Raw genomic sequence first — 23182 nt, 5'->3', positions numbered from 1 at the left:
TTAATGGTTTCTTGTTGCAGTGTCCTTTAAAACACTGCAACAGCTATATCAGAAGACCACAACATCTTATGCTGTAAGAAATTTGCTAATCTTAAAAGGTCCCACAGGATTCTTTGTTGTTTTTCCTTGGACTGAATTCTGTTATTAGAAAATTGTCTGATAAGCATATTTTGGCATACCATTTTTTGGGTTGTAACATTTAAATAGAGTGGTTCACAAGATACTAGTTTTCTATCATTTTGTATTGTTATATAGATTATGTTTTTGTTTTTAAAAGAAATATTTGCCCCCTTTTACTTCCTCTCTGGCTGTGCTGGAGCTCCTAATTATGTTTGTGAAGTGTAATTGCTACATGCCATACCCTGTTAGCCGTATAGGTCCGTATAGTTAAAGCTATGGTTTTCCCAGAAGTGATGAATGGAAGTGAGAGCTGGACCATAAAGAAGGCTGATCGCCGAAGAATTGATGCTTTTGAATTATGATGCTAGAGGAGACTCTTTGAGAGTCCCATGGACTGCAAAATCAAACCTATCCATTCTGAAGGAAATCAGCCCTGACTGCTCACTGGAAGGACAGATCCTGAAGCTGAGGCTCCAATACTTTGGCCACCTCATGAGAAGAGAAGACTCCCTGGAAAAGATGTTGGGAAAGATGGAGGGCACAAGGAGAAGGGGACGACAGAGGACGAGGTGGTTGAACAGTGTTCTCGAAGCTACCAGCATGAGTTTGACCAAACTGCAGGAGGCAGTGGAAGACAGGAGTGCCTGGCGTGCTCTGGTCCATGGGGTCACGAAGAGTCGGACACGACTAAACAACAACAATATCATGTTAGCCACTGAAAAAGCTGCCCCCCCCTAAAAATAGGAATAGCACATACGTTAAAGGTACTTACGAAAGCCAGGTTTACACACAAAAAAGAAATCATTAATACAAATATTCTTAAGTTAAAACAAAAGGAGTCACAGTCTTGAAAGATGTTTGGTTTTTTGAAATAAGATGAATTCTGGATACTTAAGGCCTCTGAAGCCCTTCTGTTATGCATTGTGGTTTAACTGGTAATACAATGCCACCTGCTGTTTTCAGAAGGTTACTGCTGCCGTATGATTGTGTTGACTTACAGACGTAAGCCTGTATGAGCAGACACATTAAAACTGAAGGTTATCACAAAAAGGTCTTGACAAGCCTCCCACACAAGTGCATTGATAGTTTCCCATGTATGCTTATTTCTCCAAGTTTTCCCACCCGCTTTAGTAATAAGATAAAAAGAACAGAGCTACTAGAAGCAAGCTTAATTGTAATTCTTATAGAAGGAATGATTTATGTATGAAAAATGGCATCAACAGTCACTGATACAAATAGTTCTGTATTTTCAGTCTGACCAGAGTGAAAGGACTTGCTGTCCAATGAGTTAGTATTGATTTTTTTTGTCTCTACCCTCTTAGCTTTCTGACTCCATTATTTTTGATTTTACTATGAAATATATATCCTTTCTACTGACATCTGACAAACACTATATGGAAGTCATTTTATATACCAATAATGTGTTTGTCAACAATATTGTAGACTAATGGATACAGCTTCCTTCCAGTCCATTTTTATCCAGTTAATGTCACTGAAGTAATTCTGGAAAACATTCTGTGATTTTGTTTCTCTTGGGGACCATGTTCCCCACATTGTGACTGTCATTCACATTACAGCACTCGCCAATACCAAAGGTCAAACCTATGTCTACAACGGTTTTCCCATTGAATGTTTAAACTACAAAAACATTCAGGTGCATGTTTGTCAGTTGTGACAATATATTTATATATAGTGCATACACTTTTTCTTACACAGATATCTGTCATCGGTGTTGGAAAACCATAAGTGAAGCAGACACAGATATACCTGAGCATCGAAGGCAGCTTGTCATGACAGTATCCGGCTTTTTGATTATGCGTGGTTATAAAATCTTGATACCATTTCCATCATAGGAGTGACTGGCAAGGGTGTCTCACTGGTCCCATACTAGTTCATCAGTGGGAGAGAAAGGACAACATGTGACCTGAATGACAACACTGTAGAAACCTAATCCTAAATAAGTTGACATTATACCAGTGGTGGTGGCTGTACTCAGTGGATGCATAAGAAAACAGTGAGCCATTTGACTTAGTCTTGTGTGTCCGCTACAGTCCAGTCGTTCGAAAGTGTAGATTAGCAGAGCTAAATTTCTTTCCATTACTTATGTACGGCAACATTAACTTCTTTTAAATTTCCTTGGTTGTTTGACTGACATAGAGTAGCTCTAAATTATATAGCATGCAAGGTTCTGTTCTGTCTGTCTCTGAGCAAGCAAAGCTTTTACGTATAATAAAACTTGTATGTATTGTTTGTCCACATAAATACTGGAATGCTCTTCTGGATAAGAGTTGATGTGCTTAGAACGATACACTGCTGACATTTTAAAGGGAAGGGTGCCAAAAATATATCTAGTCCCAGACTGAGCTCCAGATTGTCCAGAGACCTTTCTCAGTCCAGCAAATATCACAGACTATTGTGTTCCTTAGTGTGTATTGAATACCTATGTTATCTGAAGAACTTTTCTATTTGGTTTCCTATTGTGGATCAAAGTACAGCACTTAAATTTCTGATGGATCTTTTTGTTGTCAGTATATATATGCCCAATCTTACTAATTTCATCTCCAACAGAAGTGAAAAAAATGCAGCATTCATATTTATTACAGTGAAGCTCAAAAGGAAACAAGCAAGTCTGTAAAATGAATTTTTTCTAACTCTAGCACATTCTTCAACTTTTTCAATTGTTAAAAGATTGAAAAACTTTTTAAAATGTCACATAAAGCAGTGCTGGAATATTAATATGGTTTACATGAATGCAATAAGCATACAGGGAGCTACTTTAGGGATACAATGGGCTCTGTATAGAATTACCTATCATTGTTTGGAGTGATTCTCAGTGTGGTAGGTGGAACCTCATTGAGAGGCTCAAACCGTGGTCAGATGCTAGGGGACTTTTTATTGAGTCAAGAAACAAAACGCCAAGTCCCTTCTTTTTGGCATTATATTGAACTGGGGGGCAGAGGGTGGGGGGTGCCTGTACTCTTTGCAAGAGGAATCAAACTCATGATTACCAGATGCTTTGTCAGCAGTGCCATCCTGTTTGTAACTGGTGTAAATGGCAAATATTTCAATTCCATTGTCTAGAATCTGCTTTATCCTTCCTATTTTTTTTTTTTTTTTTTTTTTTTTGCTGAACAAAATAAGAATAATTTCTCCTTGGCAGAGCCATCACTTACCTTCGAGTTTTCCATTTTTCGAGCAGAGGAAATACTTTAGAAGAATATTGCACAGTGCTGATCTTAAGCTTATGCTAAACTATACTGACATTATACCCTCTTCTATAGACCAAACCAGCCTCGTAGAGCAAGTGAAACGAGTAAAAGAAATTGAAGCAATTGAAAGTGACTCCTTTGTTCCACAGACATTCAGATCAAGTAAAGAAGTCAAAAAGGTAAGTTTTCAATCTCCTTTCTTTGCATAGAGCCCCTTGTGAGCTGGTGGAAAGCCGGTACATTAATGCAGTTGACATTGACTTTGACTTTCATACTGGTAATCCTAATCCCAGTCATCAGAAATCAGAAATATATGGATCCCATAATGATGTGATTCTGCATTCAGGTATAATAAAGGAATGCAGGTTTTGTCAACAATAATGTGCTTAATTCAGTTAGTGTGTTCTGGCTGCAGCGCAGGTACCGCTTTTAAGTATTGACATTTTTGACACAAAGCCCGTATTTTTTTAATATAGCAATCCAACTTATTAAACTGCCAGTTTGGGTACAGAGAAATACAAGGCTGCTTTTTGCATATTCGGGGGCTTTTTGTCTTCCCCCTTTTTGATGGCATCACCCTGGGAAGGCCCCCCTCTGTCAAGGTGAAGGTCATGTGGAGCAGCATGTATTGCAATGGGAGAAGCTACCACCAGACCGAATCAGCCCTCCAACTCCCACCCCACATCCAGGTGCACGTGTTCTTCTCTGAATCCAGTGCCATATGAATGTTGCTTGTTTGTTTGTTTATTAAATCTCTATACCAGCCTTCATCCGAAGATCACAGGGCGGTTTACCATATCACGTTTTCCCAAATGAACAGATAAAGATATTCCAGATCTGAAGCAGTAATAATTCCATAGATGTTTGGGCTCATGGTTAAGAGGGAGTTCTCTTGCACTGGAGTTGTGGGTTAGGTGTGGGTTGGACAAACTATATTTGGAGGGAATCTTCAGTCACTATTTTTCCAACACTGAATTTAGTCTGCGTGTCAGGAAATGCATGCCCTTTGTCATGTAAAAGGTGAGTGAAAGGATACTCTTGGGGGTGGGGTTGCTAAATAAGATGATAAGTGCTGTGCGTATCACGTGGATGACCAGTTGTTGAAATCTTCAAGTACGGCTGGGAAAAGCTCATCTGAAACCCTGGAGATCTGTTGCCAGTCAGGGTAAATAGGAGTGAGCTAGACGGTGCCATAGTCATCTACAGAACTATTGCAGAAGCACTATTCTAGTTTCAGCTGGAGCATAGTATCCTGTCTCTTCAAGCAGGCCTTTGCAGTTTTCACTATATATGTCTTATATTATAAGGCATCCCTTGCTGCACATAGATATATATTAGTTTGTGAGCCCTTGGAAACAGTCCCCCCCCCCTTATCTTATTAATTTGGTTTCATAAGAGAAATGCACAAATACTTGTGACAACTGTTTGGAGACTTTAGGATTTAGGATCCTATAAAGATAAATGAAATTCCTTGCTCTAGAATTCAGCAAGTTCAGCATCTCAAACTGGCTTCTGTCCAGTCTATAGTTCCAGTTCCAAGGCATTCTGGTGCTTCCATGCATCCACTAAAATAGACATGGTGGGTTAGTTTAGGCAAAACTCTTCAACATGAAATTCCTGTTATTCAGTATATTTCTCACTATCAGTCTACTGTCACAGGACAATGATGTTCTCATATTATTCAGAGCAGAATTAATTAGACTGTGAAGATTGTGTGTGAATTTTATCCCCCACCCTGCACTCTCAATTAGGCAACAGAACCCACTGAAGTCAAAAGCGAAGCTGCAGCAGCAGAACCGGGAAGTTCTGTTCTCACATCTATTGAAAAAGAAACAGTGCCTGGAATTATTCCTACTGCTATCAAATACCAAGATGAAAACTCACTAGCCCATCCTAACGTGAGTGTGGTGATGCTTATTACGACAGCCTTTATCTAACAAAGTTCCTATTTAAGGGGAGAGATTAGGTTATGCAATATATATGTTCCTATGTGTATGCTGGGTATTTTGAATAAAGTCCAACAACTTTCACCAAACATTTAACACTAGAGCTATTAGCATGCGCATTACTGTGTAAATGTGGGAATCAAATTGCTATAACCAGATTTAGGTAGAGCTAAATCTGGGTTTTTTCATTCCTTTTATTTATTTTTCAGACTTATGAACTGTTGGGTGGGGGGGAGGAGAGGGGGGAACCAGTCTTACCTCTCAAATTCACTTACATTCCGGAGGATGTCCTCTCTTTTTAAGAAGTATTTAAAAGGGTATTCTGAAAATTGCATCCATTTATTACTTAAAAGTTTTTTTAGCTACATTAGGGTATACAAATGTACCCACATTTCAGTAACTTCCTTTGAATTGCCTGCACTGTATTGTATACATCAGAATATAGAAATCTGTCTTTCTTACATGCTCTTAGCATACTTGGAGGAAGCACCTATCTTCCTGAACTTCTGTCTACCGTAATTAGATTCAGGCTTTGTAGGCACTCTTCACTTGCTGCAGCAAAGATCTTTCCAATTCTACAGAGATGCTTGAAGGATCCAGTGATGTGACACAGGATTAATTTATAGATAGTGATGCCAGACCTCAAAATTGCCTAGATAAGTGGATAGTGATTGTGGCTACGCAGTTGGCATGGTACAGATATACGGCATATGCTCAAACCTAAGACCTGATGCAGATCATACCACAATTTGACAGATGCTGAAAATCCATGGAAAAGCACAACAAAATCCTAACTTTGTAGGTTTTCCACTGCACTACTGATTGCTTGAGGTTTCTGGCAGTAGATTCATGGGGTAATTTCAATACTCACAAATATTAATCCTCAGCAAGATGTCTACATGTTGTATCTTTTCTTCCTCTCTTACAGCTGTTTGTTGACAAGGCAGAAGCAGAAGAAAGATGGTTCCAGAGGCTGATTTCTCTTCGTCAAGAGAGGCTAATGGGCAGCCCTGTGGCCTGGGTGAATTAAATAGCCTACAGAATTTCAGTGTCTTCTGTGCTATAAAAATCCAGTGGTAAAACTGGATGAGTGTCCAAGTAAGCATGGCCTATCAGGAAATAAATTTTTTACCCTGGCTTCTGTTTGAGGCCAACATTGTTTTAATTGAGAATTGTCTTGGCATAACTGCGTGTATCTGAATGGATGGTGGGTAGAATGAAGGTGAGATGAGAGGGAGCACCAGAAGATCTGCTAAGTTACTGCATATAAGAAATTGTGCCTTATTGTCCTGAAGGCAGCTGAGAGACCCTGGTGGTGGTTTGACAAAATTCAGTCCCATTGGAAAGAACGTTTAGGATTTGTTTCCTTAATACCTCTCTCCTCCCAACAGAAGCAGGCAAGTCCTAACTTTCTCTGTTCTCTATCATTATTAAAATGTAATCATATGCTTTGCTGCCTGTGCAACAAATTATTCTGAATACAGGACACAGACAAATAGAGGGGAAAGAGAAGAGATCATTTGGTGTTTTGCTGTTTTCATTCTTAAACTGTCTCCAGTGTGTAGTTATATAGATGCAATTGTAAGGTATTAAGATACTATTTAATAGCTCTGTGCTCTAAGGGTGAAACATACCTCTAGATTCTGTGACACTTTCCCCATTGATGCTCATTCAAAGTCCAGGCATGGAGCTCCTTGATAAGAATTGGAAACTGGCAATTGTATAGGAAAAGCACCCACTATCCCTAAACTACATAATGACAGTGTAATCTTATTAAGTACGCTTTGCTAACAATTCAAGGTTCTTTAAATAAAAGAGTATTTTGAGCTATGCACTCTTCAGTCTCCCGTTTGAGTTTTATTTGGATATTTTTAGACTAGTGGCAAACAATGTCATATTAAAGACACTGCAAACTTCCACTCAGTGAAAGCAGGATTGCTGTTAGTTGATAAAGCAGATGTTCCTCTTTGGCGGTGGCCACGTTTTAATATTTCCCCAATAGTGGCTGAGATTCAAAGTACTGTGTGTAATATTTCACATGTGTGCAAGGACATTTCAGTTTCAATCTCTCCACCCACACACCCCAGTGGCAGCCCTCAAGCCCTGCTTTGAAAGTTGAAGGAGCCTCTGGATGGGTGAGTGAAATTGCTGTTGGAAGTGACCACTCACTTCCTCATGTGCCCAGGAAATTGTTTTACACAATATTCATAGGCCTCTCTGGATCCACTACTTCTCTCCTATTACGTTCTCACATGTATAAAAGATTGAGCTGAGCACAAAAGATCCTAAGCTGTGCACAAAAAGGTCATGTATAAGTATGCACCCTTATCATCATCATCATCATCATCATCATCATCATCATCATCAAACCTTTTATTGGCATCACATACAAACATCCAAAACAAATCTATACAGTGGTACTTCGGGTTAAGTACTTAATTCGTTCCGGAGGTCCGTTCTTAACCTGAAACTGTTCTTAACCTGAAGCACCACTTTAGCTAATGGGGCCTTCTGCTGCCGCTGCACCGCCAGAGCACGATTTCTGTTCTCATCCTGAAGCAAAGTTCTTAACCCGAGGTAATATTTCTGGGTTAGCGGAGTCTGTAACCTGAAGCGTATGTAACCCAAGGTACCACTGTACAGAATTACCACTTCCCCAGTGGCACAAAACATTTGCTAAAAGAAAGGAGGCAGAGCAGTCTATCGTCACATCTCTAGGTCTCCAAGGAGATCAGACGTCTGCGGTGTATTTCAACGACAAAAAAACCAAATAGAGATATTTAGCCACTAACTCGGTGAGCTCCTGATCATTCCCCAGTAATAGAAAATGTATGGCCTCCAACTCTGGTTTCCATTTGGGGATGCAGAGTTGATCTAGAAATTGCTGACGGAGATCAGCATATAGTTTACAATTAAGAAGCATATGCGTAAGGGTTTCCACCAGGTGGTCTTCACATGAGCATGTTCTTTCTCCTTCCACCCTGCCGGAGAACCTTCCCCAAAGAAGGTTTGATGGGTTTGAATTAAACCTGGCCAGCGAAAATGCCCTTCTTTCTTGAAGGTTAAGCAGAAACTCTCTCTTATCATGCCATACATTCTGGGGGATAGGAGATCTACAGCTTTCAATGTACCGAATTCTTGAAGGTATAGTTGTCGCATTTTGAGCACATGATTGTCTGCTACAAGTGAATGATATATATTACCGTATCTTTCGCCCCATAGGACGCACCGCCCCATAAAACGCACCTAATTTTTTTTGGGGGGGGGAAATAAAGAAAAAAAATTATTTCCCCCCAGGTGCGGGGCTGGCACGGGGGAAGCCCGAGCTTCCCCCGACCCCAGCCCCCAGAACTGGCTGCTGCCTGATGGTATATAACCCCCGTAAAGTTAGCAAAAATGTATAGGACAAGTAACAAATGTTGGAAATGTAAAGAAAAGGAAGGTACTTTCTTTCATATGTGGTGGGAGTGTAAGAAGGTAAAATACTTCTGGGAAATGATTTATAATGAATTGAAGAAAATGTTGAAATACACATTTACTAAGAAACCAGAAGCGTTTTTACTAGGTATTACAGGGAATGAGATAAATAAGAAAGAGAAGAAGTTGTTTTTATATGCAGTGACAGCAGCAAGAATATTGATGGCTCAGAAATGGAAGCAAGAGGAGCTGCTTACGATAGAAGAATGGAGAACTAAAATGATGGACTATGCGGAATTGGACAGAATGACAGGAAGGATCCGGAATCGATGAGATCAAAGATTTACAGAAGATTGGGAGAAGTTTATTCAATATTTGCAAAAACTAAGTGATAACCAGATTACGTTTGTAAGTTTTAAAGAAGCTCTGTGATGTGAAAATGTAACAATAAGTAAAAATAATGAATTGAATCTAATAGTTTTAATAACAAGGGGTAGGAATGTGTTAAAAGTGATAAAATGAAGGAAGCTCAGACAAATTGAGGGAACTCAAAAATGGAATTAAGATGTAATTAAGAAGCTGAAATGTACAATTTTGTTTTTTATATTTGTAAACCAATAAAAATATAATTTTTTAAAAAAAGAACAGGCTGCTGCCTGCAAGCCTTGCGAGCCCGGTGGGACCTCCTGCCGGGCGCGGGAGGCTTGCGAACACCTTCCCGAAGCACGGGGCGTCCTCCGGAGGGTACCCCGTGCTTCGGGATGCAGGCTGCCGCCCCAAGCCTCGCACGGGAGGCTTGCGGATGGCTTCCTGAAGCCTGGAGAGTGAGAGAGGTCGGTGCGCACCGACGCCTCTCGCTCTCCAGGCTTCAGCGAAAGCCTGCATTCGCCCCATAGGACGCACACACATTTCCCCTTCATTTTTGGAGGGGAAAAAGTGCGTCCTATAGGGCGAAAAATACGGTATATATTTTTTCTCAATTCATGTTTAATGGGTTATTTACTAGTAGTTGTATCAAATGTTAGTTCCACTCAAACTAAACTCATTAACACTAATGGACATGGCTAACTCAGAGCCATTAATTTCAGTAGGTCTACTCTTATGTATATTCAACTCTTAGGAATAAAGTGAAAGGATAGAATCAAAGTAAGAAACATTTGCTGCTGACAGATGCTAAAAAAAAATCAGTACACTATTCAGAATGAGATACCCAAAGGTATATGATGGATGATTTACCTTCACTGAGGTAAAAAAGTAACCCTGATTCCCCATCATACAATGTTGGCTAGATTTTAAGACACTCAGTTGTGAGGTGGGCATAGAAAGCAAATCAATAAAAGCATTCAGTATTGCAAATATACTTCTTGCTTATGGAGGCCATATTACGTATGCACCCTTGATCTTCCCAAGCAGCTTCAGGGCCTTAGATTATATCTGTATCTTCTCCCATACATTTGTAGTTACAAGTTACATTAATTATTGAAGCATCATGTTGCCAACTAAACTTTGCTTCATCCCTTAAAATATGTCGTTATGTGAAATATGAGTAGAAAGCTGAAGGAGAAAAAGAGAGAAATTGCTTTATTCAGTTGGGGCAAGGATATCAGTTGTAGTTTTGATGCAACATTTAGCTGCTCCAGCAAGAAAGGAACATGTCACAAAAATGCAAAACACAAATACAGTGGACGCTTGGGTTGCGAATGTGATCTGTGTGGGATGCACGTTCGCAACTCGCAGCATTCGCAACCCGCAGCGGCACATCTGCGCGCACGCGGGTTGCGATTTGGCGCTTCTGTGCATGCGCAAAGTGCAATTTAGCACTTCTGCACATGCACGTAACCCGTTCTAGTACTTCTGGGATTCGGCAGGTCCGTAATCTGAAAAAACGCAACCTGAAGTGTCTGTAACCTGAGGTATGACTGTAAAACATTTCCTCTCTAAAATAATACTCAAGATTTGTCTCCTGATTCTCAATTAATTTTCTTTGTAAGTTTCTTCTTTCCGTGATACTACTGCCAGCTTCATCTGCTGCTGTTTGAAGTACCTTCAGAAAGGTGCTGCAGGCAGCTGTCTACTGGCTCATCTCACAGAAATAACATAGAAGGGTAACTGCACATTTTGCTTCAAAACTTTCTTTCGTAGGGGGCTAGAGTCTTACTTTTTTTAAAAAAGAAGAGGAGCTTGGAGTCTGGAGCTCTTTGCTAATTGTGGGCCTACACCAGGACCTGCTGAACCTGCAGGGGATATACTCTGAAAAAAGGAACTTTGGTGCTCATGGTATTTGTCTCTTCTTCTAGTTCAGGCTTCCTCAACCTCGGCCTTCCAGATGTTTTTGGCCTACAACTCCCATGATCCCTAGCTAGCAGGACCAGTGGTCAGGGATGATGGGAATTGTAGTCTCATCTGGAGGACTCTTCTAGTTATATCCTGCTTGTTAGCAGCTGGGCCCAATTTGATCTAACCCGGTACTGCTACTCATTTCCATCTCAGAAACCCTCTATTCATTTGTGACATTTAAATGCTGCACTTTAGTTGTTTAACAAAATCTGAAGGGCTGCTTACACATAAAACAATGTCAGGATGAAAACTTCGTAGTTGGAAGAGATGTACAGATTCAAAGGTAAGCTTGGAAATGTAGGGGGAATGAAATTTCAGAAGCAGAGGGAGGTGCTGAGTGGGATTTCCAGCTGGCAGAGCTTCAGCACCCTCCATAAATCCTTGTTCCTTCCTAAGATTTGCTGAAGCAAATGTTGTGATGTGCTTAATTTGCATAGTTTATGTAAGCTGCAAGACCCAGCTATTCTAGGCACTTATTTCTCTATTCGGTGTATTGTTTAAAGTAGTCCATGTATCTGCCTCTGCCAGAAGTCCTTTCCCCTCTTTATAGAGAACCTCTGGACATCTTTTTAAAAAAAAAACGAACAAGGAAGCTTGGGGTCGAGTCGTAAAACCAAACTGATGTGCTAAAAATGTGGGTTTATTGTATCTGCCAAGCTCCAAAAGTGCATTGTGGCTCATGTAAGAAAGGTTACAATCTATGCTTGTACAGTGGTGCCTCGGGTTAAGTACTTAATTTGTTCCGGAGGTCCATTCTTAACCTGAAACTGTTCTTAACCTGAAGCACCACTTTAGCTAATGGGGCCTCCTGCTGCTGCCACACCGCCGGAGCACAATTTCTGTTCTCATCCTGAAGCAAAGTTCTTAACCCGAGGTACTATTTCTGGGTTAGCGGAGTCTGTAACCTGAAGCATATTTAACCTGAAGCGTATGTAACCTGAGGTACCATTGTAAAGTCAGCCTAGATACTTTCATTCTTAGTGTGTCAACATGGTCATGTGAATTGACCATCATTGTGAATCCAGTTTGAAATCTTCTCCAATAAATCGTGACAAAATCCTTATAAGCTATGCACACACACCCCTTACTTAACACTTTCCAGCATGGAAGACATGGGGCTCTCCCTTAACATAACAAATAAGTTTAATGAAACAGCACCAGTCATAGACAAATGTCTCCTTTAAAGAACAACGAAAATATTCCAATACAAGTACTTGCTTTATAGATTTGCAACCTTATGAATATTTTCTGAGAGGTACATCACAGGCTGCTGACCTCTGACATAGTATGAAAGATTTTTGTTGCCGTGACTGCAGTATATAAGCATTATTTATTTACTGGTAAATTATTGATGGTCCTCTAATTCATGTGTGATGGGAGGAAGTAGGTCTGCAAGTGACTTATAAGTGGAAGTGTGTCGAAAACCTGTAGAAATCAATGATGAATCTATCTATATAGTTGGTCCCAGTGTAGGTTCTGTTTATGCAACAATGATGAATGACAGATCTGCTAATGGAGAGTTTTTAAATGTTGTTATCAGTGATTAATGTGGGGAGCTTCGAACCCTGGAAGATGGGTTTGTTTTCTGCGGTGTGTGTAAAGGATTTCTTAGAGCCCACTACTAATACCTAAGAGGGAAGGAGCAACATGTAAAGATTTTCCCCACCCTCCCAATCGCCAAGTAATTTACAGAGTCTATTAAAAGAAGTCTCATGCATTAAGCAGTCTAATGATAGGGTTAGTTCATCCAAGCACACTCAAGGATGTACAGGATATTCTTAATTAGAACTGGACTTATATTTTCAACAGTCATTACCTTAAAAAAAAAATCACATCGGTTTATAGTCAAAGTAGAATTGAGATCAGTTTGGGAGGAAGTGATTCCCTCCCTGCTCTTAAATATTTATAAGCCTGCTGTAAAGCAGTACATCATAATACCTAGAAAAACAATACTATAATATACCAGTATAAAAACATGTTCCAAAGCAACAGAAGTAGAATCATAAAACGGCATCTCTGCATAGAGGCGAGGTATGGAAAAATGTGGTTTCTGGAGCTTTCCAAGAAGTTGGCCACTGTAATGCAGTTCTTTAGGGGATAAACTTTAAAAATACAGAGTTTATATCATTTGATATAATCAGAAGATCCAAGCAGAATACCAGCATGGCACAATGCACACTTAAATGGAACCAATACGTTATCTGTTTCTTCAGAGTCCAGATAAACTTGGTGGACAGAATTTGCAATGATTATCAGATATTTCTGTGAAGCAAATGGCGAATTTCAAATATGTTATAATAATTCTATATTTTATTTTATTAATATTTCTTGTCATTGACGTATTATGAAAAGGGGGGAATCTTCCGGCTGTCTGTAAACATGCATACTTGGATTGATTTTCCAAAAATAAGTTACTGAATAAAACCACAGCAATAAAGCTGAAAACATCACTACCATTTTTAAAGAGCCAAGCAAACTTCCATTGGGAGGGAGTTCCAGAAGGTAAGAGCCACTACTGAGAAGGCCCTGTTTCTAGCGCCTACCAATTTAACTGATCTTAGGCAGGTCATAAGCATGGCCTTCATATGAAGAGAGAAAGTCCTTCAAATGCCCTGGTCTCAAACCATTTAGGCCTTTAAAAGTCACCATCACTTTGAATCGTGCCAAGAAACGCACAGATAACCAGGGGAAACCACAAAAATGGTACGAAGAGAGCAGGGAAAACAGCTAGCAATCCCAGGAGCCTTTGCACCAAGTTGGCATTTTTTGTGTCTGGTAAGTGCTGCAGGTTTTAATGGTTTTTTCAAGGGTTTCCAGAGGTTTAGAGGATGTTTGCCAGTTTTTTAGATGGTGTTCCCCACCATATGTTATTTTATGTGTACACACAGTACCTAGGACTCTTAACTGCTGCGTAAGCAGGGAAATGCCTGTCCTACCATATTCTGTTTACCATATTTCTGTTTTCAAAACCCATCTTTTCTGGACTGTCTTTTGGACTACATATTATCTCCCTTCTTAGACTAACCCTATAGGCAGGTAACTGAACTGAGTGCATACTCATCTTCTTCAAAAGGCATGCGGGTGGTGCTGTGGTCTAAACCACTGAGCCTCTTGGGCTTGCTGATCAGAAAGTCGGCAGTTCAAATCCCCATGACGGGGTGAGCTCCCATTGTTCGGTCCCAGCTCCTGCCAACCTAGCAGTTTGAAAGCATGCAAAAAAGTGCAAGTAGATAAATAGGTACCACTCCGGCAGGAAGGTAAACAGCTTTTCTGTGCGCTCTGGCTTCCATCACGCTGTTCCGTTGTGCCAGAAGTGGTTTAGTTCTGCTGGCCACATGACCCAGAAGGCTGTCTGTGGACAAACGCTGGCTCCCTTGGCCTGAAAGCAAGATGAGCGCCGCACAGTCACCTTGGACTGGACTTAACCGTCCAGGGGTCCTTTACCTTTTTCTCATCTACTGCTTACCTTTGCCTTCTTCTCCCTTCCTCTGTTGCCTTGCTTGTGTTGCATTTTAAGGCAGGGATCTGTCATTGTCTTGAAGTTCCAAGCACACGGATGGCGCTACACAATCAGCGGCACAACAGTTTCACAGTAGGTCTGGCTCCATAATGAAGCTGGCACCATCTGCCAATAAGGGTTCCAAGTTCAGAAACACAGGCAGGTGAAACATAGTTGGTTGCATCCCACAAAATCAAACTTGGAGTAGACCCGTTTAAATTAGTGGACATAACTAGCTTATGTGCGTTCATTTCTGTGAGGCTACTATATTGCATAGAGATGTATGCTTACACATGGCATACAAGATTTTAAAGGTACGGGATGTGTTTATTTCTTACTGCTTGACAACATTTAGTTTCTTTATAACTGAACTGTGGACAAGCTTTTAATATATCTTGATTAAAATTTGGTAGGGCACTAAAAACCAGTTGAAATTGTTCCGTGAAGCTTGGTTGGCCTTATAAACGTAATACCCTAATGCTTATTTTGGAATTTTTCTTATGGGCAATCACAGCTACATTTTATTTTTTTGCTTTCTGTTTAGCATGTTAATTCCATCTTAAACCAGCAGGTGGCATCCAACAACCCAGGCTCCAGCACTTTTTTTTTTAGTACCTCAAAGCACATTATGTTGTATATGCAATATGCTGCTACTTAATCTGATTACTTAGGCTGCAGTCCTAAACATACTTATCTGGGAAGAAGTTCCCACTAAACTCAGTGGGACTTGCTTCTGAGAGGAGTGCACTGCTGATCTGCAGTGTTTATTCATGGAAGAAGGAAATATTTATGAATTTGTTGGAAGTCAGATGTGCAGAAGATACCAGTAATGCAACAGCATTCTTTAAGGAAGGAGGAGGAAGCATGTCTAAAATGGCATCAGTTTCCAGTTGCCAGTTGCTAATGTCTGCAATATGCACTGGAACTTTGCCTACCTAAACAGGTCTGTGTGTATCCATGATCTGTAATGAAATTTTCACCTTCAGATCAAATTTCTTCCTGCTAATGAAAACTGAAATGTATCAGGGGGAGGAAACCCCAAGCAGCTGACAGTAGGCTGTCCTTAGTTAACTGTACAATGCACCCTCTAGATGAGGCACCACCAACCTGGGGCCCTCCAGATGTTTTGGACTACAATTCCCATCATCCCTGACCACTGGTCCTGTTAGCTAGGGATCATGGGAGTTGTAGGCCAAAACATCTGGAGGGCCGCAGGTTGGGGGTGCCTGCTCTAGGTTATCCCGTATTATGTTCATCTTACTGCAGAAGCTTCAGTTAGCTAAAGATATCCAATTACTATTACTATTTTTTCCTTCTTGCAGTATTGAAGGTCTACCTACCTTTAAGACGGAAAGATAATGGGGGGGGGGGGAATATATAGGCAGAAAATGACATTTAAGCAAAGACAATTTCTAAATATTCATGTACTGTAAAGGTAAAGGGACCCCTGACCATTAGGTCCAGTCATGACCGACTCTGGGGTTGCGGCGCTCATCTCGCTTTATTGGCCGAGGCAGCCGGCGTATAGCTTCCGGGTCATGTGGCCAGCATGACTAAGCCACTTCTGGAGAACCAGAGCAGCACACAGAAACGCCGTTTACCTTCCCGCTGGAGCGGTACCTATTTATCTACTTGCACTTTGATGTGCTTTCGAACTGCTAGGTTGGCAGGATCAGGGACCGAACAACGGGAGCTCACCCCATCGCGGGGATTCGAACCGCCGACTTTCTGATCGGCAAGTCCTAGGCTCAGTGGTTTAACCCACAGCGCCACCCGCGTTCCAATATTACAGTGACTCAATTGAATTGGCCGCATATCACCCTTGTCAGTGAAAGGGCCCTGTCCCCTGATTTTCTAATTAAGTGGCTAATGACTGAATGAATTCCAGGTCATTTGGCTGGAATATGGGGAAACCCATGACCACAGCCCTGAGCTCCTAGGAAGATGCACGTAATACAGGTGGAATGGATGGCTAGATGAGTAGGTATTGCTAAACAGGAATCTTTCTCTTGCACACTCCACAATTGAAATTACGGTAATGGGATTTCTGCATTGTGCCCTGTCGATTTAAGGAGTGCTTGCACAGGAGAAGTTTCTGTTGCATTGCACCCTTGGTTATGGTAAAAAATTAAAAGCTCCATATAATGTTTACAGAACTGAACAATATTAATACCAACAATCCAGCAATATTGCAACATGACCTTTTTGTTCGTGATGAATGTGCTTAACAAGGCTGCCAATTCTGAATGAGATTTAAATAGCCATATCTTGGAAATGAATAAGAATTAAGAAGGTAAATTAATTCCTAAGGGGAATCGCAGCAGAACTCATTAGTTCAGGAATAAAAATACCTCAAAACTTTTAATTAAAGATATTTACTCTGAATGAATACCACTTGGCAGGTTTCTGCAGACTCCATAATCTCATTTATGCAAAAGTTTTCATATATTACTGGCGACATCATTAATCTCATTGGCAATGCCCTCCAGACTGACAATCCTGTAGCTGCGAGATGATTTCCTCCCAAATCCTTTTTATCTGTATAAAAGAAATCTAACTCAATCAGACAACAATCGTAGAAAGGCCTGAGCAATTAGAGACATCACTCTCAGAAATGGGCTACTGACATTAGCGTGTTAGTATGGCTCTCGTAATGAGCTCCTTCCTAATAAGAGTGTCTTTTGCCTCAAACACACGAAAATAATTAAGTTTCTGAAGCTCCTCCTCCTTATTTGTTCAACAGGACATTCTCAGAGATTTGAAGGAAGTGAGGAAGGAGATTCTATCTCCTAAAGTGAAATAATATTTGAGAAATCAGTAAATACTCATTGTCCACAGCAAGCCAAAGGCTTCATGTTGCTCTCTTGTTAATGGTAAAGAAGAGAGAGAAATTTTGTTCTTCTGTAATGAACATCCTAAGAAGACTGCGCTGTGTGTTCTAGCCTAATTTATGATACAGCTCTCTGGACATCAACTACAAATGAATGCAGCATACATTATTTATTCAACTAACTCAGTGTGGGAGATGGCAAAAATGATATAACCAGGCAATAGCAAATATTCCATGGGATAATACACACCAGAAGTTGAAAGTCTGCATGCCTCAATTAGGGCCAATTTTACTGCTGCAAGATGTGAGATAAATAAGAAAATGCTGGTATATTACTATGAAGAATAATGAATTGTTTCATTAGTTGAAAATAGGTACAATAGGAAGCCTCAGCTGCGCACAACTTTGGAGCAAGTCAAATCCATCCTACCTTTCAGGGGAGAATCAAAGACTGCTATTTGCTAAAAATACACCCATTTTATAACATTCTTGACATTCAATAAACATAATAGTGCTTGGCATGTGTGAAATTCACATTAAATATTAACAGATAAATAGATGGGCTCTTCAGTTTTGCCACCTGTTGAAGATAGGAGGAGCCCAACAGGATATACCGTATTTTTCCGTCTATAAGATGCCCCCATGTATAAGACACTCCCTATTCTTGGGGACTCAGATTTAAGAAAATGGAGGGGAGATGGGTCAGAGTATAAGACGCCCCCTAATTTTTGACATTTTTTTAGGGGTGAAACCTAGTCTTATACACGTTAAAATACGGTAAATTGCCTGTAAATTGCACAGGGTATGTGGTCAACAGTGGAAGCTTAGAATATCCAATGGCTATTACTTCTCTTGATCTGGAAACTATATACTTTTGTTGATGCCTTTTTTGTGTTGTTGGGTTTTTGTTTTTTTTGAGGAAGGAGCCCCTATTTTGTGAATTACACCAGGGGCGCCAGCCAGCTTAATCCAGCCTTGAGCATGGGATAGACCCTGTTATTTTCCTACTGGTTATTTTGCTTTTGAACTGGGCGTGGTTTGTCCCCAACCCTCCAAGCTTTTCAGTTTCCACAGACATGTTGTTAGTATTTTAAAGATCCCAAGTGCTTCCCTCCTTTTGTCCAAAGGAAAAGATGTAGCAGCATAAACTAAAGGTTGGATGATCCTTTGATTTAATTAGCTAGAAGCATCTTAACTCTCAGTGAAGCCTTCCGCAATGTGACACTGTTTTTATACATCCTTGGACAGTGACACTCAAAGTTTGGAAGCTACCATTTGGAAATACACAGAAGCAAACCGTTATCAGAACACACTCAACACAGAATATGCCTCACCCAGTGTGTCTCTCTATCTTAGGAGAGACAGCCAGCAAATTCTGTATCCTCTTGCCTTTATCTAAAACTAAGCACACGATGCTGAAAGTTAAAACCCAACAAACTGTGCTAGTATTGAGAAATGGGATTGCCATTGGGAATCAACAGCGACAGCTACATAATGAACTGAGTAATATACTAATTGTATGATTATGTTTTTGCTATAAAAACACTGTAATTAATACTCTCTTGAACTGAGTGATTAAATCCCTCCTAGATTCCCACGTGATGTCCAGTTGTTGTAAGTGAGTTGTACTTCGGTTAGCAAAAGCTTGTCATAATTGCTTTTGAGGGAGAGAATGAATGGAAGCTGGGAATTGAATTCAAGGCTGGAACCCCTTGAAAACTCTTGAGTATTTATGGCATATGAACTACAGCACTGTAAAGGGAGCTGTTGCACTCATCAGGCTCCCTGAAGGAGTTTGACTAACTTAGGCTGGGGTGAACTCTGGTGAATTCACAAACTGATGCAGCATGCCTGGCATTGTAGGGTTGGGCCAAGATCCTGGATAAACTTAGACCTGTTTTAAGGCGTTTTAGTTCTCCTGAAAAGGACACAGATGAGGGAGCTTTTAGTTCTGTTCTTCTTCTTATTATTATTTGCTGTATTTTATAGACCAGGCAGCTTAAACTCTAATTCAGTAAAATTACATAGGCTCTTAGTTTTGAGGACAGTCAATCTGTGTTAGTTTTAAGTTTGGCCTTGATGTCTTAGTATTACTATGTTGATGGCATAAGCATTTTAAAGGGGGCATTCTCATGCTGTGATTTTATGGCAAATTTATTTGGTTGACCCACTGAAACAAATTGTTTCGTAAGCCCTTTCAATAAACAGTGTGGCCTGCTTAAAATCTTTTCTCTGTGCTGTTCTTTATTCCAGTTTTCCTCACCTATAAAAACCACAGGTGGCTGTGTCCTGTTCTGAATCAGGCAGCCTCCTCTTTTAAGACTAATCTTTCTTCAGTCCAGTTGGAAGATTTTAACTGTTTTCAGACACACTGTTTTTCTACAAAGCAATTTTAAAACAATCCAGAGTGCTCAGTTCATATTTCTCTCATTTGTGTTGTAATTCAGATACCCATTTACCTTGTATAGTGGTAGCATGCTTTGACCTTGAGAATGAGTTTGCATATAGGAATCAGCTGGGAAGTGAAGTGAAAGGATAGTTGGCACCATTTTAGATTTCTCTGCATGTGATGTATTTGTTTTAGCTATTGATATCCTGCCCATCAAGGAAACATTGCTAGGGTATATTTAAAATAAGGTAAAGGTAAAGAGACCCCTGACCGTTAAGCCCAGTCGCGGACAACTCTGGGGTTGCGGCGCTCATCTCACTTTACTGGCTGAGGGAGCCAGCGTTTGTCCGCAGAGAGTTTTTCCAGGTCATGTGGCCAGCATGACTAAGCCGCTTCTGGTGAACCAGAGCAGTGCACGGAAACGCCCTTTACCTTCCCACTGGAGCGGTACCTATTTATCTACTTGCACGTTGACGTGCTTTTGAACTGCTAGGTGGGCAGAAGCAGGGACCAAGCAACGGGAGCTCACCCCATCGTGGCGATTTGAATCATCAACCTTCTGATTGGCAAGCCCTAGGCCCTGTGGTTTAGACCACAACGCCACCCGCGTCCCAGCATATTTAAAATACTCAAGTGCAATTATACAACAACTATGATAATATGTATACCAAAAACCCCAACAGCAATAAAATCTAAAACAGCTGGTGGCAGAGCAGCATAAAAACTAATCACTGGAAATAAAGCTCACAGTTAAAATGCCTTGGAGAATAAAAAGGTATTTGCAGCTCAGAATAGGTGTTAGGCAAACAACACTAGCAACGTATTCCACAAGCAGGGTGCCACCATTGAGAAGGTCCTTCCCTGATTACTGCCTACCTTATATATGACAGCAGGGGCATCCAAAGATTCACAGTGATACTCAGAGGACCTGGTCTTGGATATATTCCATTGCAAAACAGTCTATTTTAAGAGCATTTGTTGTTACTTTTTAATAAGCAGAGATGTTGGTACTCCTGAGAAATAATATCATGTGGCCTGAAATAAATGGCACTCCACTGACTACTATGGGAGCAAGTTCCATAGTTTAACTATGCTTTGCATGGAGAAGTACTTTCTTTTATCTGTCACTTGGATCTACAACCTCTCGCAACAGGTCCTGTGTGCCACTCAATATTAAGTCCATGGTCACCGCCCTCCCAGTCAGACCAGCTGTTCTGGGGCACAATCATTTAGGGTATCTACAAATTTTAGCTCTTTGTTGTGATGAACACATTATGTAACCAGTCTATGAAGCAGTAGCTGAAGTCACCCATTCTTGCAACTTTTTGATGTTTCCTTGATTTCATTATTTATCTCAAGATCTCCTGAGCCTTTTGATCAGGGGCCCAACAGCATGTCCCCAGCACTAGGTTACTCTTGGGGCCTGGTATCACTACCCACAACAGTTCTGCAGAGGAGTGCCCCTTTTGGGATTTCTAGCTTGCTGGACTCAGTGCTCTCTTTGACCTCCAGGTGACACCACCTCCAATACGTCCTTCCCTGTCCTTCCTATAGAGTTTTTATCCAGAGACAACCATGTCCCACTGGTTCTCTCCATTCTACCAGGCACCCATTATGCCTTCTATATCAATGCCATCCTTTAAGACCAAACACTCCAGTTATTATTATTTTAAGTATTTTTAAGGCAGTCTTCAGCCAAAGCTCGCATAGCAGCTTACAAAATCAAGACAGCTAAACAGTAAGATCACATGGTACAGGAAAATAAAATGCTAGCATAAAAAAACCTTGCAGATTAACAGAGCATTCCTAAGTAAGAAATTTTGACATTCCAAATTCCATCCAGGAGTCCCTGGGAGGGTCTTCTGCAGGCTGAACCAGCAGGTGAGGTGGGCCCAAGTTTTGAGCATTGCACATAGGTCACATGACCATGCTCAACAGGCTTTTGTATAGGTCCTTGTCTTGTCTTGCCCTCACCACTTCCCCAGAATGCCCCATTTTGAGGATTTACACTAGGGCAAATTAGGCTGCCAGTGTAGCCCCAGGTGAGCCAAGAAAGCCCAAGATCCCCCAATCCCAAACTCTTGCACCCCAGCTGATCTCGTGCTGTAAAACACCTAAAACAAATGGGCTAATAAAATATAAATGATACAAAATACGGGATGCAAGTATGGTTGCTTTACATAACTAATTCTTATTCCAGATTACGGAATTTTGATTTATTACTTAGTATGTCTTTTCATGCCAGCTGCACAACCTGAGTCGTCATCCTGTCAAAGGAGGTAACTTTAAGGTTGTTTTAAGGACACATACCGGTACTTGTCTAGCTATTGTTTATTTTTTTCAAACATATTGCATCACCTGAGCCCTGAGAATGGAATGTCATTTATGATTATGTCATTTAAAGCAGGGTAGCTTACTTCCTCTAATGATTCAGATCATATTTCCGCTGCCACCACAAGAATCCAATACTTAGTTTTGTCAAGTAAAAGGGGGAAATGAATGATAAATCATGTCTTACTTAGGAGTTTAGGGGTGCCAGAGTTTGTGGCTGCAAGGCACCAATAATTCCTGGATTTAGTTAAGTGTTGGAGTTCAATGCTTGGAGTGTTAAGATTGGTTGCTGGACACAGAATTTAGCAGTGTCAAAATAAAGGCCAAACCAGTTTTTATGTGCTGAGGAAATCGCCCAGGGGAAGATGAGCCATTAGCAGGGAACAAAAACAGGAAGATGGGCTATCAGCAAAGCAAAGATTCTGTGCCAGCCACAATACCCACTTCCTGAGCTCTATGATAATGAATAGAGATGAAAGGAGAGCAGTTGACTTAGGATTTCTGTTGGCTGTGGCGTGCTAAAGGGGGGAAGATGGCGGCAAGCGGGAGAGTAGGGGTCAGAGGAGGGCCAGATTTAGGTTTGATGAGGCCCTAAGCTACTGAAGGTAATGGGGCCCTTTATATGTCCAGCTGTCCTTTGTCAACAACAAATTGTCACTGTTTTTTGTGTTGACTATATGGCAATTTATGGACCCAATAGATATCTAAAGCCATTTACACATGTTGTCATGCAACCAGTCCATGCAGAATGTAGGCACCCACATAGAAATGAGCAAATCAGTGATATTTTAGGGAGCAGGCTAGCAGGCGGGGCCCATTACTTACATCATAGGATCCTACACAACACAAAACATTGTTGCTGTATGTAGGTTTTATTTTATTTCTTTTTTTATCTTATATTTTGGAAATGTACATCCAGTTGTTTTTTTCCTTTAAATTTTTTGGGGGGCCACCAAGAGAGTGGGGCCCTAAGATATAGCTTCTTTAGCTTATATGTAAATCCGGCACTGGGTCAGAGTACAAGGTGGGCTTACAGTTTGAATCAGAGGTTGCAGGAATTGGAGGAACTGGACCATCTTGGGGTGTAATGCTTAGAACCCCTCC

General features: G+C 40.8%; 2 protein-coding genes across 2 annotated transcripts in view; one reads left to right on the top strand and one right to left on the bottom strand.

Moving 5' to 3' along the window:
- The window catches only part of RSRC1 (arginine and serine rich coiled-coil 1), a 161876-nt gene extending 154767 nt beyond the window's left edge, over positions 1-7109 (top strand). Inside the window, exons 8-10 of the mRNA XM_083613521.1 lie at positions 3402-3508; positions 5081-5227; positions 6204-7109. Coding sequence (XP_083469647.1) covers positions 3402-3508; positions 5081-5227; positions 6204-6305 — 356 coding nt within the window. The 3' untranslated portion in view covers positions 6306-7109. The remainder of the gene's footprint in view (positions 1-3401; positions 3509-5080; positions 5228-6203) is intronic.
- The window catches only part of LOC310762436 (uncharacterized protein), a 232719-nt gene that overhangs the window by 76238 nt on the left and 133299 nt on the right, over positions 1-23182 (bottom strand). The gene's annotated exons all lie outside the window — the stretch shown is intronic.

Source organism: Podarcis filfolensis, assembly GCF_964270895.1.
Source record: "Podarcis filfolensis genome assembly, chromosome: 5".
In the NCBI taxonomy this organism is placed as follows: domain Eukaryota; kingdom Metazoa; phylum Chordata; class Lepidosauria; order Squamata; family Lacertidae; genus Podarcis; species Podarcis filfolensis.
Note: the sequence above shows the minus strand (reverse complement) of the source record. Positions and strands in the feature narration are given on the sequence as shown.